The sequence below is a fragment of the Salmo salar genome, chromosome ssa04 (genome assembly GCF_905237065.1).
Source record: "Salmo salar chromosome ssa04, Ssal_v3.1, whole genome shotgun sequence".
NCBI classification, from domain to species: domain Eukaryota; kingdom Metazoa; phylum Chordata; class Actinopteri; order Salmoniformes; family Salmonidae; genus Salmo; species Salmo salar.
Genome location: NC_059445.1, coordinates 30,738,814 through 30,753,721, shown reverse-complemented (window position 1 = coordinate 30,753,721; position 14,908 = coordinate 30,738,814). Strand labels below are relative to the sequence as shown.

Genomic DNA, 14,908 nt, shown 5'->3' with positions numbered 1-14,908 from the left:
TTCTGCATCTTTGTTGCATTCTTCCATATGATTTGGCACAGTAATGGCAAATGTACACAGTTTTTCCTTCTACATTAACTGCAGTGAAATGTCTCCACACATCAGATGTGGCATTTTCCTGTAAAGATTAGAAAAAGAATGGTCAAAAAAATAACAAATACAATTCCATGTACAGATATAAAATATCTTCACCCCACCCAGTATTGTAATCAAAACTTACCAGAAAGCATGTAGTCCTTGGCTCAGACAGTGTAGTAGAGTGGGCTCAATAGCATCTCATTAGTGTGCAAGATCTTGAGAATCAGCTGTACATGTGATGGAAGAGTGCACTGCACATGTTATAGAAGAATGCACTGTGCATGCAGAGGGTGGCAATTCCATTGAATTGGGGATAGTTGAACCAAAATATGCCACAAGACCTAGAATTGCCTTATGTGTATTCCACAAAAAGGCTCACTGTTATAAACTAACTTTTTTGATGAATTTATGCAAAATTCCCCAAATTCCCAGGCATAACTTCCCATGGAAAATTTCCGGAATAATTACAGAAATTTACCGGAAAGTTTCCGACCCTTTGGAAACCTAGATATGGGTTAAGGTTAGGGTAAGCGTTAAATTTAGAGTTAGGATAAGGGTTAGGGTTAATGGAGGGTTAGCTGAAATGTTGACAGTTATTGAACATCTACAAACCATCTACTTTGGAGAGTATTCAAATGAAGTGATACCAAAGAAATGTTAGTTGTCCAAAATGCATTATGTTTGTACGGAAAGAAATGTATGCATTCACTACTGTAAGTCGCTCTGGATAAGAGCGTCTGCTAAATGACTAAAATGTAAATGTAAAATGTTTGTTACAGGATATTTTGTATAATATCCTGTGCACTTTATTTTACCTGTAGAAGACTACAACACATTTTTTGTTATTTTTTTACCTTCAATTCCACTCAAGGCAGCCGGCTGTAATGAAGCCTCACTGAGGCAATCCAAAATCATCCCCTAAACCCTATGCACTTGTGGAGATCTGAGAGAATTTGATTGGTATACACAATATGGTGTAAATTCCACCTAGTGGGGCAAGGTCAAGCTATACCAGTTGATGCACCTGTCAATTCCTCTCAGATCTCCACAAGTGCATAGGACATAGGGTTTAGGGGATGATTTTGGATTGGGACACTTATCTTGGATGTAAAAAACATTTAGACAAAACCTTTCACAGTTAAACAATTATTTAATAGTACAGCTGCTTTGGAATTGTTGAATGGATAGCATGTGCTATAATCCTTTTCTACTCTGCTTATTGTAATGTTGCATAGTAAATGCTTTGCTTTGAAATTACTGTCTGCAGACTTTTGAATGGTAGACCTAGTGTAAATCCTTTAACACTGACCTAGTGTAAAAATCACACTCTAAAGTGTTACATACACTATATATACAAAAGTATGTGGACACCCCTTCAAATTAGTGGATTCGGCTATTTCAGCCACACCCGATGCTGACAGATGTATAAAATCGAGCACACAGCCATGCAATCTCCATAGACAAACATTGGCAGTAGAATGGCCAGAAGGCCCATTCATTCCAATTCTATGGTTGGTACAGTATGCCCATATAGACTGCTCTTAATAATCATGTTGTGTTTCTGGTGCATTTGGACCTTGGACCTCTCCCTCCCTCTCTCCCCCAAACTCTCTTTATCTGCTCCACTGAAAGAGTGGCTGGATTACATGCTAATCCCATTATGCTGTTGGTGACATGTGAGCACAGATTAATACAGATTAGGAGCAGAGCGTCAGGTCTCATACACACTTAGGCCTAGTATGAACACACACTTGTCTGTCTCCATTAAGGAATAACATGACCATCTCTCAGCCAGACGCAGGGGTTTTGTGACGGTACGTGTGTGTGTGTGAGTGATGTTGTTTCAATCAATAATGTAACATTACAGCTATGGGATTTGTTTTAGGGTTTTAGTTTTCAATATTGCTAAATTTGATCTCCCTTTCTTAATATTTATTTCCCTCGTTTACCCTCAGTTCCATAGAAGTGTTTGGCGAAGATACAGGAGAGATGCTGCTCTCTTTAGCCTGGCCTGTCCATCAGCTGGCCTTGTTGTAGCCAGAACCGTGTACCAAAGGTCTGTTTTGGGAAAGAGATGACTGATTGCTGAATGAATGTTTAACCCACTGTGCCAATGGGGATGCCAGTGTCTGTGTACATGGAGAGGTGAAGGACCTGATAGGTTAGTTTGATTGTGGGTTCACAAAACACAAAGAGAGAGGTGCAATATACTGAGCAGTAGAGAGTGGAGGAAAGAGAGAGGGAAAAAAGACAAAAGTCAGGATTGAGACTAGAGTAGAACAAGAATTGAGAGAGAGAACATCATTGAGAGAGAGAGAACATCATTGAGAGTGTAACACTCCATCTGGAGGGTTTGAAGAGTGGCTACCGAGTGTTATGGTGAGGAACATGGATTCAATCAAGTCACCAGTCAGTCGGAAGGTCAGTCTTTGCTAACCAGTGTGTGTCAGAGAGAGAGAGAGAGAGAGAGAGACTGGGTGTGAGTAAGGAGTTACCACAGGATTGGAACTGGTTCTATGGCAAGTTACAGTCAAAGAGAGAGCAGCGAGCTTAGAGGATTGTAACAGGCAACAGTACCGTAATAGCAATCGTGTTTGTAGTAGAAGAGAGTGCAGTGTGTGTGTTAGTGTGGGGAAGGAGGACCAGTGAGAGTGTATGAGTTAAAAGGACGGAGAGCTGGAGTTAACTGAAACAGCAGCAAGAAGGTATATCATTATCATCATCAGTCCACCACAGCCATGGCGTCAGCTGCTCTAGAACTGATGGGCTTCATCATGGGTCTGCTAGGCATGCTGGGTACCCTGGTGTCCACAGTGCTTCCCCACTGGCGGACATCTGCCCACATCGGGCCCAACATCATCACTAGCGTGACCAATATGAAGGGCCTCTGGATGGAGTGTGTCTACCAGAGCACCGGAGCCTTCCAGTGTGAGACCTACAACTCCATGCTGGCCTTACACTCAGACCTCCAGGCCTCCCGGGCCCTGATGGTGGTCTCCGTGGTCTTTTCCGTCCTGGCCATCATCATCTCCACCGTGGGCATGCAGTGTACCATCTGCATGGAGGGCTCCGAGGCTAAAGGCCGAGTGGCCGGTACTGGGGGAGGCCTCTTCCTCACCGCAGGGTTCCTGGCTCTGATCCCGGTGTCGTGGACCACCCACGAGGTTGTCCAGACCTTCTACCAAGCCAACCTGCCCAACAGCCTGAAGTACGAGCTGGGGGACTGTCTGTACGTGGGGCTGGCCGCCGCCCTGCTCTCCATGCTGGGCGGGGGGCTGCTGTGTGTCTCCTGCTGTGAGAAGGCGGATGGGGGGCGCCGTGGAGGGAGGAGACACGGTGGAGGGTACCCCTACCCAGCCCCGGGCATGGGGGTAGCCACTGGGAGGGCCAGGACCAGCTCACAGACGTATAGGAACCCAACGCTACAGATGGGGGTGAACGCTGCCACCAAGGCAGCGACCCTGGCAAGAAGTCACACCAGCACTACTACCCAGTCCAGCACCCCCGCCCAGGGGGCCAAGAAAGACCCACGTCGCAACCCTGCAGTGGGCTACGATGTCACCGGGTACGTCTGATCGTGTTCAGGCCAATGTTAACATTCACACACACATCACGCTGTCTCTTCTATACAGTATGTGGTGCAGAGAATGACCACCCCAACAACATGCTAAGGTAACTGACTGTGTTATCATTTACAATTAACTGCTCCTCACAATGGAACTCAGAGAGACTTGTAGTGCTTGACCATGCATACAGTACTGTAGTGACTGAACGAACTGAGCATGTTTTATAGTTGATTTACTATTGAAAATGGATTTATTGCAGTAACATCTGTCTTGATGTGATTACTCTGAAGTGTTTGCTCCATCTGGAGATAAGGTCTCTTGAAAGTAAACACACACTCAGTAATCACACACAGCTAATGTACCCCAGTGACCTCGCACTGCAGGCTGTGCCAGCCTCTTCAGTAAGGTCCACCAACAGCGATACTGTATCACTCAACCAAATAGGTTTTTAGGACACACTTTCTTTTATGCCTTTTCACCCTAGAGTCGATGTCCACGGCCACGCGGAAATCGAAATGGGCATAATAAAAAAATCCCCATCAAAATCTGTCTGTTTAAGCTAGAGATATCTGCATGGACTGTGTGTCAATCCAGCACATCCGCCGATGTTGACCTTCCTCATCTGCAGTGGAAGGTGGCCGAACTACAGCGGTGGTTGTCAGACCATGAGACATCCCGAAAATCAGTGTTCTAATGAAAACATATGTAGTGACTCTCACAAACACGATGGTGTTCTCCGTTTTGCTCTACAACCCCCACAAGCGTCTTGGGACTCGTCTGAAGTCGGTACCGCCAATCTGCCAACTTCTGTGTGTAGCGTCCCAACAGTTTGGGCTGCACACTAATATGACCCCTCTATTTTTTTGCTCTACGACCCACACAAGCCTCGTCTGAAGGTAGCCCGGTAGCAGTTGAAAAAATGAATGGAAGTATGTAATGGTAGCTTAGTGCCCCAGAAAATGTGTTAAATATTGCAAAAAAATATACATTTGTATAATCATTTCCTGATCTGTCTTATATCTCTCAGATACAGGACAGACACTTTAAAACAAACGTCCTTTTGATATTTTTTTCTGTTTTTCCATGTATGAATCTGTTATTCAATGCATTTCTATGGGCTAATAGCAGTAAAGCCAAATTTAATGTTTCATAAAAAAATGTATAAAATAAATATGTTTTTATACCTAAATGGGTCCTAAAATTCAAAATCAAATAATAAATGATCCTTGGTATGACCATCTTAAAACAATTCCATATGTTAGCTTAGTAGAACCCCCCTCCCCACCCCAGACTCTGTGAATTAAAATCATTGACAAATGTTCATTATCAATTACTATGTTAGCTAATCTCCTCTACATGTTTCTTTTGATTGATAATCATTCATGTGAAAGTTTAAATGATTTCTTCTGTTTCATGTGATTTAACACTACTGATTTTGTTTTTTCATCGTTTTTTCATATTAAGACCTGTTTACAAATAATTTCAACACTTTCTAACCATAACTTCTATTTTCCAAAGATATTTTGCAGTCAAAATAGTTAAGAAAAAAGCAAGTGATTTAACTAAATAAAATATATTTTGATCTTCATTAGAACCGTCAGTCATTTTCATTTTATTACAGATGAAGCCCAAGGACGGCTTATTAACCTGAATGTTATCTACTGCATCTCTGTTGTAGAGGGACCCTTATGTCCCATTCCATTCCAAAACAGATGAGCCATGAACGATGATGAAAGACAAACAAGAAGGAAAGATGGGCGCAAATAAACCCAAAACAAGCAACAAAGACAAACTCCCCTCTAATCAATGGGTAGTTAGTTTCGGTGTTGGTGACAGGAGTGAGGTACTTGGGGAGGTTGAGGTGATTTGACAGATGATTTGAAAACAGGTCACTTTGGCTGTTGTCCACAGGTATACAGTAGACAGACAAGACCGCTGTTTCCTTGTATTGGTGGGAAAGCAACGTAACTGTATGTGGGGTTAATGACCCCTAAAACGACCTCTAAAAAGACTGCTGTAAACTGACACCCTTGGACTTTAACCTTGATTGAGCAGTATTGTGCACGGTTTAACACACACTTCTGCTGGTGGGAAAAACAAACACAACCTAACACACATTCTCTCCATACATACAGTATGTATTTCCGTTTATTCCCGCTCCATTCAAACTGTGTCCCTGGGACTGTTAGTTGATCATCCTACTTGATCATTTTGTGTACAAACTTCACTTAAATCACGGGGTGGAACACCAAGCTTATCTTTTCAGTGAGTTTTAAAAATGGCCTACCAGTCAGGACTACTAGTCATATATGTACCTTATCTGACCATTATCATTTCAACATGAGAAGAAAAAGGTTCCTTGCTCTGTGGGAAAGGAGAGAAGAATACAACTCTCTCAAGTGGCTACTCTGCCCTCTACAGTTCCAGAACAGGATCCAAAGGCAGATTATGGCAAACAGGTCAGTGAGTGCAAGGCAAAACCACTCAGATTGAGCAGTGAGGTACAGGGACGTCTGGTGACCCACCAGAGGAATGGCACCCACTCATAATGAGCAGTGGGGTACAGGGACGTCTAGTGACCCACCAGAGGAATGACACTCACTCAGAATGAGCAGTGGGGTACAGGGATGTCTAGTGACCCACCAGAGGAATGACACCCACTCAGAATTAGCAGTGGGGTATAGGGACGTCTAGTGACCCACCAGAGGAATGACACTCATAATGAGCAGTGGGGTACAGGGACATCTAGTGACCCACCAGAGGAATGACACTCACTCATAATGAGCAGTGAGGTACAGGGACGTCTAGTGACCCACCAGAGGAATGGCACCCACTCATAATGAGCAGTGGGGTACAGGGATGTCTAGTGACCCACCAGAGGAATGACACCCACTCAGAATTAGCAGTGGGGTATAGGGACGTCTAGTGACCCACCAGAGGAATGACACTCACTCATAATGAGCAGTGAGGTACAGGGACGTCTAGTGACCCACCAGAGGAATGACACTCACTCATAATGAGCAGTGGGGTACAGGGACATCTAGTGACCCACCAGAGGAATGACACTCACTCATAATGAGCAGTGAGGTACAGGGACGTCTAGTGACCCACCAGAGGAATGACACTCACTCATAATGAGCAGTGAGGTACAGGGACGTCTAGTGACCCACCAGAGGAATGACACTCACTCATAATGAGCAGTGAGGTACAGGGACGTCTAGTGACCCACCAGAGGAATGACACTCACTCAGAATGAGCAGTGGGGTACAGGGACGTCTAGTGACCCACCAGAGGAATGACTCCCACTCATAATGAGCAGTGAGGTACAGGAACATCTAGTGACCCACCAGAGGAATGACACTCACTCATAATGAGCAGTGAGGTACAGGGACGTCTAGTGACCCACCAGAGGAATGACACTCACTCAGAATGAGCAGTGGGGTACAGGGACGTCTAGTGACCCACCAGAGGAATGAGACTCCCACTCATAATGAGCAGTGAGGTACAGGAACATCTAGTGACCCACCAGAGGAATGACACTCACTCATAATGAGCAGTGAGGTACAGGGACGTCCAGTGACCCACCAGAGGAATGACACTCACTCAGAATGAGCAGTGGGGTACAGGGACGTCTAGTGACCCACCAAAGGAATTACACTCATAATGAGCAGTGAGGTACAGGGACATCTGGTGACCAGCCAGAGGAATGACACTCACTCAGAATGAGCAGTGGGGTACAGGGACATCTGGTGACCCGCCAGAGGAATGACACTCACTCAGAATGAGCAGTGGGGTACAGGGACGTCTAGTGACCCACCAGAGGAATGACACCCACTCAGAATTAGCAGTGAGGTACAGGGACGTCTGGTGACCCACCAGAGGAATGACACTCACTCAGAATGAGCAGTGAGGTACAGGGATGTCTAGTGACCCACCAAAGGAATGACACTCAGAATGAGCAGTGGGGTACAGGGACGTCTAGTGACCCACCAAAGGAATGACACTCATAATGAGCAGTGAGGTACAGGGACATCTAGTGACCCACCAAAGGAATGACACTCAGAATGAGCAGTGAGGTACAGGGACATCTAGTGACCCACCAAAGGAATGACACTCAGAATGAGCAGTGAGTTACAGGGACATCTGGTGACCCACCAGAGGAATGACACCCACTCAGAATGAGCAGTGGGGTACAGGGACGTCTGGTGACCCACCAGAGGAATGACACCCACTCAGAATGAAACCCGACCAATAAAGAAAGAGAACTCATGTTGGGTTTATATAACTCACATTTCAAACACAGCCAAAGCGATCACACATAAAAACCACAAACATCCAGGACAAATATACAAATAAATACACTTTTTTTATTGATCTTCACACAACAAATTGACAATGACCAGAAATGTCAAACCTCAGTCATTGAGTTGAGGAGTACCTAACACTCTCCTCCTTTGACAACATCAGTTGTCTGTCTTATTAATGACTCAGCCCTTGTTGAGGCTGTAGAGTCTATAGTACTGGGCTCAGAGATCACTACATCCTCTTTTTCTCCTCCTCCTCCTCCTCCCTTTTCCATTGATGCTCAGTCGCTGCTCTTGGCCAAACTCAATCACCAGAGATGTCCCTAGCAACCAGTACCCATTAACTACCTCCAGGGCTCTCTGGGATGTTTCAATATTTTATACCCCCTAGAGATCCTATTAAATGACTATTTAGTTAATTATTATTAAATAAGCATTCTAATTCCTAATTCTATGGTTATACCACTATAAGATATGACATAACATGGCTAATGTTAGCTGGGTTAGGGTTAAGTTTATAAGTTTAGTTAAAGGGTTAAGGTTAAGGGAAGGGTTAGCTAACATGCTAAACAGTTGCAATGTTGCTAAAAATTAGTAAGTAGTTGAAAAATTGCTAATTAGCTAATATGCTAATGAGATTTGAACTCGCAACCTTTGGGTTGCTAGACGTTCATGGTATACGCCCACCCTGACCAACCACCCTCCTTTCGTTTTTGCTTTAAGTAACCATCTGGCTTATGTAACCATACCAAACATAACAGATCACACTCGTTTGAGTGTCCTGGGTTTCCATTTACTATGTTACGTCTAGTCTATGAGACCAGGCTGATATATCAGACATGTCAAATTCATTTGGGTTGCTGGATCCTTACACAGCATTATAAGGCTTTGTTGAGACAATGACTTATCAATGACCCAAGCCCAGCTCATTTAATCCCTACCATTGTGACGCTGAGTTGTTAAAATGCTTGAGCAAATGTATATTATACCAGGGGCGTTGGTAGACACAATGTAAGTAACCTAATTTATGTCCCTCTAACTGCCCTGAATGCCTCTGCTGATCCTACAGCTATTGTAGGATCCAGGCTGTATCACATCCGGCCGTGATTGGGAGTCCCATAGCGCGGCGCACAATTGGCCCAGCGTCATCCGGGTTTGGCTGGGGTAGGCCGTCATTGTAAATAAGAATTTGTTCTTAACTGACTTGCCTAGTTAAATAAAGGTTAAATGAAAAAAATATTGTATGCGGTAATCATGTGCCTATGAACCAGATTTACTATACTGTTAGCATTGAGGCGGTGTGCCCTAGTAGGAAGTCCACTGTGTGCAGCTCACCCTGCACTAACATAAATAACATGAGAATATCTACTTCTGCTAAGCTTCCCAGTAAAGCAATGAAAACAATCAAGCATCCCAGAATAAAAGTAGCCCACTTTAACATATGTAGTTTAAGAAACAAGGTTCATCAAATTAATAATTTGCTCGTAACAGATGACATTCATAGTCTGACTATCTCTGAAACGTACTTAGACAATACCTTTGTTGATACAGTGGTTGCAATACATGGTTATAACATCTACAGAAAATAGAGAAATACCGGTGGTGGAGGTGTTGCTATTTATATTCAGAACCACATTCCTGTAAAGATTAGAGAGGATCTCATGTTAAATACTGTTGGAAGTAATGTGGCTACAGGTTCATCTGCCTCACCTAAAGCCCATTCTTGTGGGAAGCTGCTATAGACCACCAAGTGGTAACAGTCAGTATCTGGATAATATATGTAATATGATTGATAATGTATATTATATCAACAGAAAGGTATATTTTCTGGGTGACCTTATTAATATTGACTGGCTTTCATCTAGCTGCCCACTCAAGAGAACGCTTCAAACTCTAACCAGTGCCTTTATCAGTCAACCTACCAGGTTATTTACAAACAGCACAGAAATGAAATCATCAACATGTATTGATCACATCTTTACTAATGTTGCAGAAATCTGCTTTAAAGCTGTATCCATATCCATTGGATGTAGTCATCACAATATTGTAGCCATATCTAGGAAAACCAAATTTCCAAATGCTGGGCCTAATATAGTACATACAATAAGTTTCGTAGTGATTCCTTTGTTGATGATGTAAAGAATATTTGTTGGTCCGTGGTGCGTAATGAGGAGCAAATAGACGCTTCACTTGACACATTTATGAAATTGCTTATCCCAGTTACTAATAAGCACGCACCCATTAAGACAATGACAAAAAAACGGTTAAATCCTTGTGGATTGATGAGGAATAAAAAAACACTAGGAGATGATTGTGGACTACAGGAAAAAGAGGACCGAGCACACCCCCATTCTCATCAACGGGGCTGCAGTGGAGCAGGTTGAGAGCTTCAAGTTCCTTGGTGTCCATATCACCAACAAACTACCATGGTCCAAGCACACCAAGACAGTCATGAAGAGAGGACAACAAAACCTATTCCCCCTCAGGAGACTGAGATTTGGCATGGGCCCTCAGATCCTCAAAAGGTTCTACAGCTGAACCATCGAGAGCATCCTGACTGGTTGCATCACTGCCTGGTACTGCAACTGCTCGGCCTCCAACCGCAAGGCACTACAGAGGGTAGTACGAACGGCCCAGTACATCACTGGGGCTAAGCTTCCTGCCATCCAGGACCTCTATACCAGGCGGTGTCAGAGGAAGGCCCTAAAAATGGTCAAAGACGCCAGCCGCCCTAGTCATAGATTGTTCTCTCTGCTACCGCATGACAAGCGGTACCGTAGCACCAAGTCTAGGCCTAAGAGGCTTCTAAACAGCTTCTACCCCCAAGCCATAAGACTCCTGAACATCTAATCAAATGGCTACCCAGACTATTTGCATTGCCCCCCTCTTTTACACCGCTGCTACTCTCTGTTGTTATCATCTATGCATAATCACTTTAATAACTCTACCTACATATTACCTCAACAAACCGGTACCCTGTATATAGTCTCGCTATTGTTATTTTACTGCTGCTCTTTAATTACTTGTTACTTTTATTTCTTATCCGTATTTTCTTAAACTGCATTGTTCGTTAGGGGCTCGTAAGTAAGCATTTCACTAAGGTCTACATCTGTTGTATTCGGCGCATGTGACTAATAAAATTTGATATGATTTATACACGTCAGCTACTACAGCGACTGAATTGACTGCAACACTTAACAAAGAGCTGCAGTTAGTTTCAGAGTGGGTGGAAAGTTAGTACAGCACGGCTGACCTTGGATGTACACAGAGAGCTAACATCAATAATATGCATGTCAATCTCTCCTGGCTCAAAGTGGAGGAGAGATTGACTTCATCACTACTTGTATTTATGAGAGCTATTGACATGTTGAATGCACCGAGGTGTCTGTTTGAACTACTGGCACACAGCTCAGACATCCATGCATACCCCACAAGACCTACCACAGGAGGTCTCCTCACAGTCCCCAAGTCCAGAACAGACTATGGGAGGCACACAGTACTACATAGAGCCATGACTACATGAAACTCTATTCCACATCAAGTAACTGATGCAAGGAGTAAAATTTGATTTAAAACAAATAAAAATACACCTTATGGAAGAGCGAGAACTGTGAATGTAACCGATGTGAAATGGCTAGCTAGATAGTGGTGGTGTGTGCTAAGAGCGTTTCAATTGGTGACGTCACTCGCTCTGAGACCTTGAAGTAGTTGTTCCGCTTGCTTTGCAAGGGCTGTGGCTTTTGTGGCGTGATGGGTAACGATGCTTCGAGGGTGACTGTTGTCGATGTGTGCAGAGGGTCCCTGGTTCGAGCCCAGGTAGGGGTGGGGAGAGGGAAGGAAGCTATACTGTTACATTGATGCTGTTGACCCAGATCACTGGTTGCTGCAGAAAAGGAGGTCGTCAAAAGGGGGGTGAGTGTAACTAATGTGAAATGGCTAGCTAGTTAGCGGTGGTGCGCGCTAATAGCGTTTCAATCAGTGACGTCACTCGCTCTGAGACCTTGAAGTAGTTGTTCCCCTTGCTCTGCAAGGGCCACGGCTTTCGTGGAGTGATGGGTAACGATGCTTCGAGGGTGACTGTTGTCGATGTGTGCAGAGGGTCCCTGGTTCGAGCCCAGGTAGGGGCGAGGAGAGGGACGGAAACTATACTGTTACATGAAGCAACACAAACATAGGGACAGACACATGCATACACACACAAGCTAACACATGGATTTTGTGTTGTAGATATGTGACAGTGATGGAGTAGGGGCCTGAGGGCACACAGTGTGTTGGGAAATCTGTGAATGTGTTGTAATGTTTTTAAAATTGTATAAGTGCCTTAAATGTTGCTGGACCCCAGGAAGAGTAGTAGGGATCTATAATAAATCCAAATAAAAATACAAATCCTCTACCTATCTCCGGACCATTACCAGACCCTGCCTTCGCCGCACCACACAGGCTACCGATTTGCTGATTCACGTTGATCCTCTTTGGAGCTGCCAATCGCTTGAGTCCCGCTCTGTCCTGAGCCTGTGATTGTGGCTGATTGGTCAGAGTCCTTGATCCGGCCTCTCAATCATGCTATGCCCTCCAATGAATCATCAAACAGGCAAAGCGTTAATACAGGACTAAGATCAAATCCTACTACGCCGGCTGTGACACTCAGCGGATGTGGCAGGGCTTGCAAACTATCACAGATTACAAAGGTAAACCCAGCCATGATCTCCACAGTGACACAGGCGTACCTGACAAGCTAAATGCCTTCTACGCTCGCTTCGAGCAACACTGAACCATGTGTGAAAGCACCAGCTGTCCCGGACGACTGTATGATCATGCTCTCCTTTGCCGACATGAGTAAGACCTTTAAACAGGTCAACATTCACAAGGCCGCAGGGCCAGACGGATTACCAGGACGTGTATTCAGAGCATTCGCTGACCAGCTGGCAAGTGTCTTCACTGACATTTTCAACCTTCCCCTAACCCAGTCTGTAATAACTATATGTTTTAAGTAGACCATCATAGTTACTCTGCCCAAGTACGCCAAGGTAACCGGTCTAAATGACTATCTCCATGTAGCACTCACATCTGTAGCCATGAAATGCTTTGAAAGGCTGAAAGGCTCACATCAACACCATCATCCCAGACAACCTGGACCTCTATTGCACTCCACATTGCCCTTTCACACCTGGACAAAAGGAACACCTACGTGAGAATGCTGTTCATTGACTACAGCTCAGCGTTCAACACCAGAAGTGCCCCTCGAAATTCATCACTAAGCTAAGGTCCCTGGGACTGGACACCTCCCTCTGCAACTGGATCCTGGACTTCCTGACGGGCCGCCCTCAGGTGATAAGGGTAGGTAACAACATATTCGCCATGCTGACCCTCAACACGGGTGGCCCTAAGGGGTGCGTGCTTAGTCCCCTCGTGTATTCCCTGTTCACCCACGACTGTGTGGCCGGGCACAACTCCAACACCATTATTAAGTTTGCCAGGACAACAACCTCTCCCTCAACGTCAGTAAGACAAAGGAGCTGATTGTGGACTACAGGTAACGAAGGTGTGAGCCCAATGTCCCCATTCACATTGACGGGGCTGTAGTGGAGCCGGGTCTAGAGCTTCAAGTTCCTCGTTCCATAACACTAAGGATATATCATGGTCCAAACACACCAACAGTTGTGAAGAGGGCACGACAACGTCTCTTCCCCTCAGAAAAGATTTGGCATGGGCCCTCAGATCCTCAAAAAGTTATACAGCTGCGCTATCGAGAGCATCTTGACTGGTTGCATCACTGCATGGTATGGCAACTGCTTGACATCTGACCGCAAGGCACTACAGAGGGTAGTGCGTACTGCCCAGTACATAACTGGGGCCAAGCTCCCTGCCATCCAGAACCTCTATAGCAGGCAGTGTCAGAGGAAGGCCCAGAAAAACTGTCCTCTCTGCTATCGCACAGCAAGTGGAACCAATGCACCAAGTCTGGAACCTACAGGACCCTGACCTGCTTCCACCACCATGCCATAAGACTTCTAAATAAGACTGCTAAATAGCTAATCAAATGGTTACCTGGACTACCTGCATTTACCCTTTTTTGCACCAACTCTCTTGCATTGACTATACACACACTCACTGGACTCTACTCACACAGTCACACATACTTACACTGACACCCAAGCTACATATGCCCACACACACACACATAACTTGCGCACACATGTATACTGACGCCACAAACACTTTCACACTCACCACATACGCTGCTGCTACTGTTTATCTATCCTGTTGCCTAGTCACTTTACCCCTACCTATATGTACACCACATACAGTTCATTTACATTTTTAGTCATTTAGCAGATGCTCTTATCCAGAGCGACTTACAGTAGTGAATGCATACATTTCATACAACTCATACATTTTTTTTTTTTTTTTATTTTTTTTATTTTTTTCTGTGCTGGCCCCCCATGGGAATCGAACCCAAAACCCTGGTGTTGCAAACACCATGCTCTACCAACTGAGCTACAGGGAAGGCCAGTTGAAGTCGGAAGTTTACCTGATACTTCAATAAAGAAATATGTCGATGTTCACCATTGCTGGAACACCCTACATTCATCGTCTACTTTCCTTTTCTTTGAAAAACAAAAATTTTTCGCAATTTCTAGACAGCTACGAGATATATATATATATATATATATATACACACACAGTGAGGGAAAAAAGTATTTGATCCCCTGCTGATTTTGTACATTTGCCCACTGACAAAGAAATGATCAGTCTATAATTTTAATGGTAGGCTTATTAGAACAGTGAGAGACAGAATAACAACAACAAAAAATCCAGAAAAACGCATGTCAAAAATGTTATAAATTGATTTGCATTTTAATGAGGGAAATAAGTATTTGACCCCCTCTCAATCAGAGGGGGTCATAGAAAATCCATAGAAAATCTGTGGAGGGAGCTGAAGGTTCGAGTTGCCAAACG

The 14,908-nt window shown here is 44.4% G+C and overlaps 1 protein-coding gene across 1 annotated transcript; it reads left to right on the top strand.

Annotated features, from left to right (window-relative positions):
- Positions 1-1,825: 1,825 nt before the first annotated feature.
- Positions 1,826-5,232, top strand: cldn2 (claudin 2). Its single transcript, XM_014195723.2, has 2 exons — positions 1,826-1,892; positions 2,034-5,232. The coding sequence occupies exon 2, from the start codon at positions 2,817-2,819 to the stop codon at positions 3,651-3,653; it is 837 nt and encodes a 278-aa protein (XP_014051198.1). The 5' UTR covers positions 1,826-1,892; positions 2,034-2,816; the 3' UTR covers positions 3,654-5,232.
- Positions 5,233-14,908: the final 9,676 nt, after the last annotated feature.

Excerpts from the sequence above, each read along its gene's own strand:
- cldn2 (XM_014195723.2), top strand. The coding sequence starts at position 2,817 with ATGGCGTCAGCTGCTCTAGAACTGATGGGCTTCATCATGGGTCTGCTA.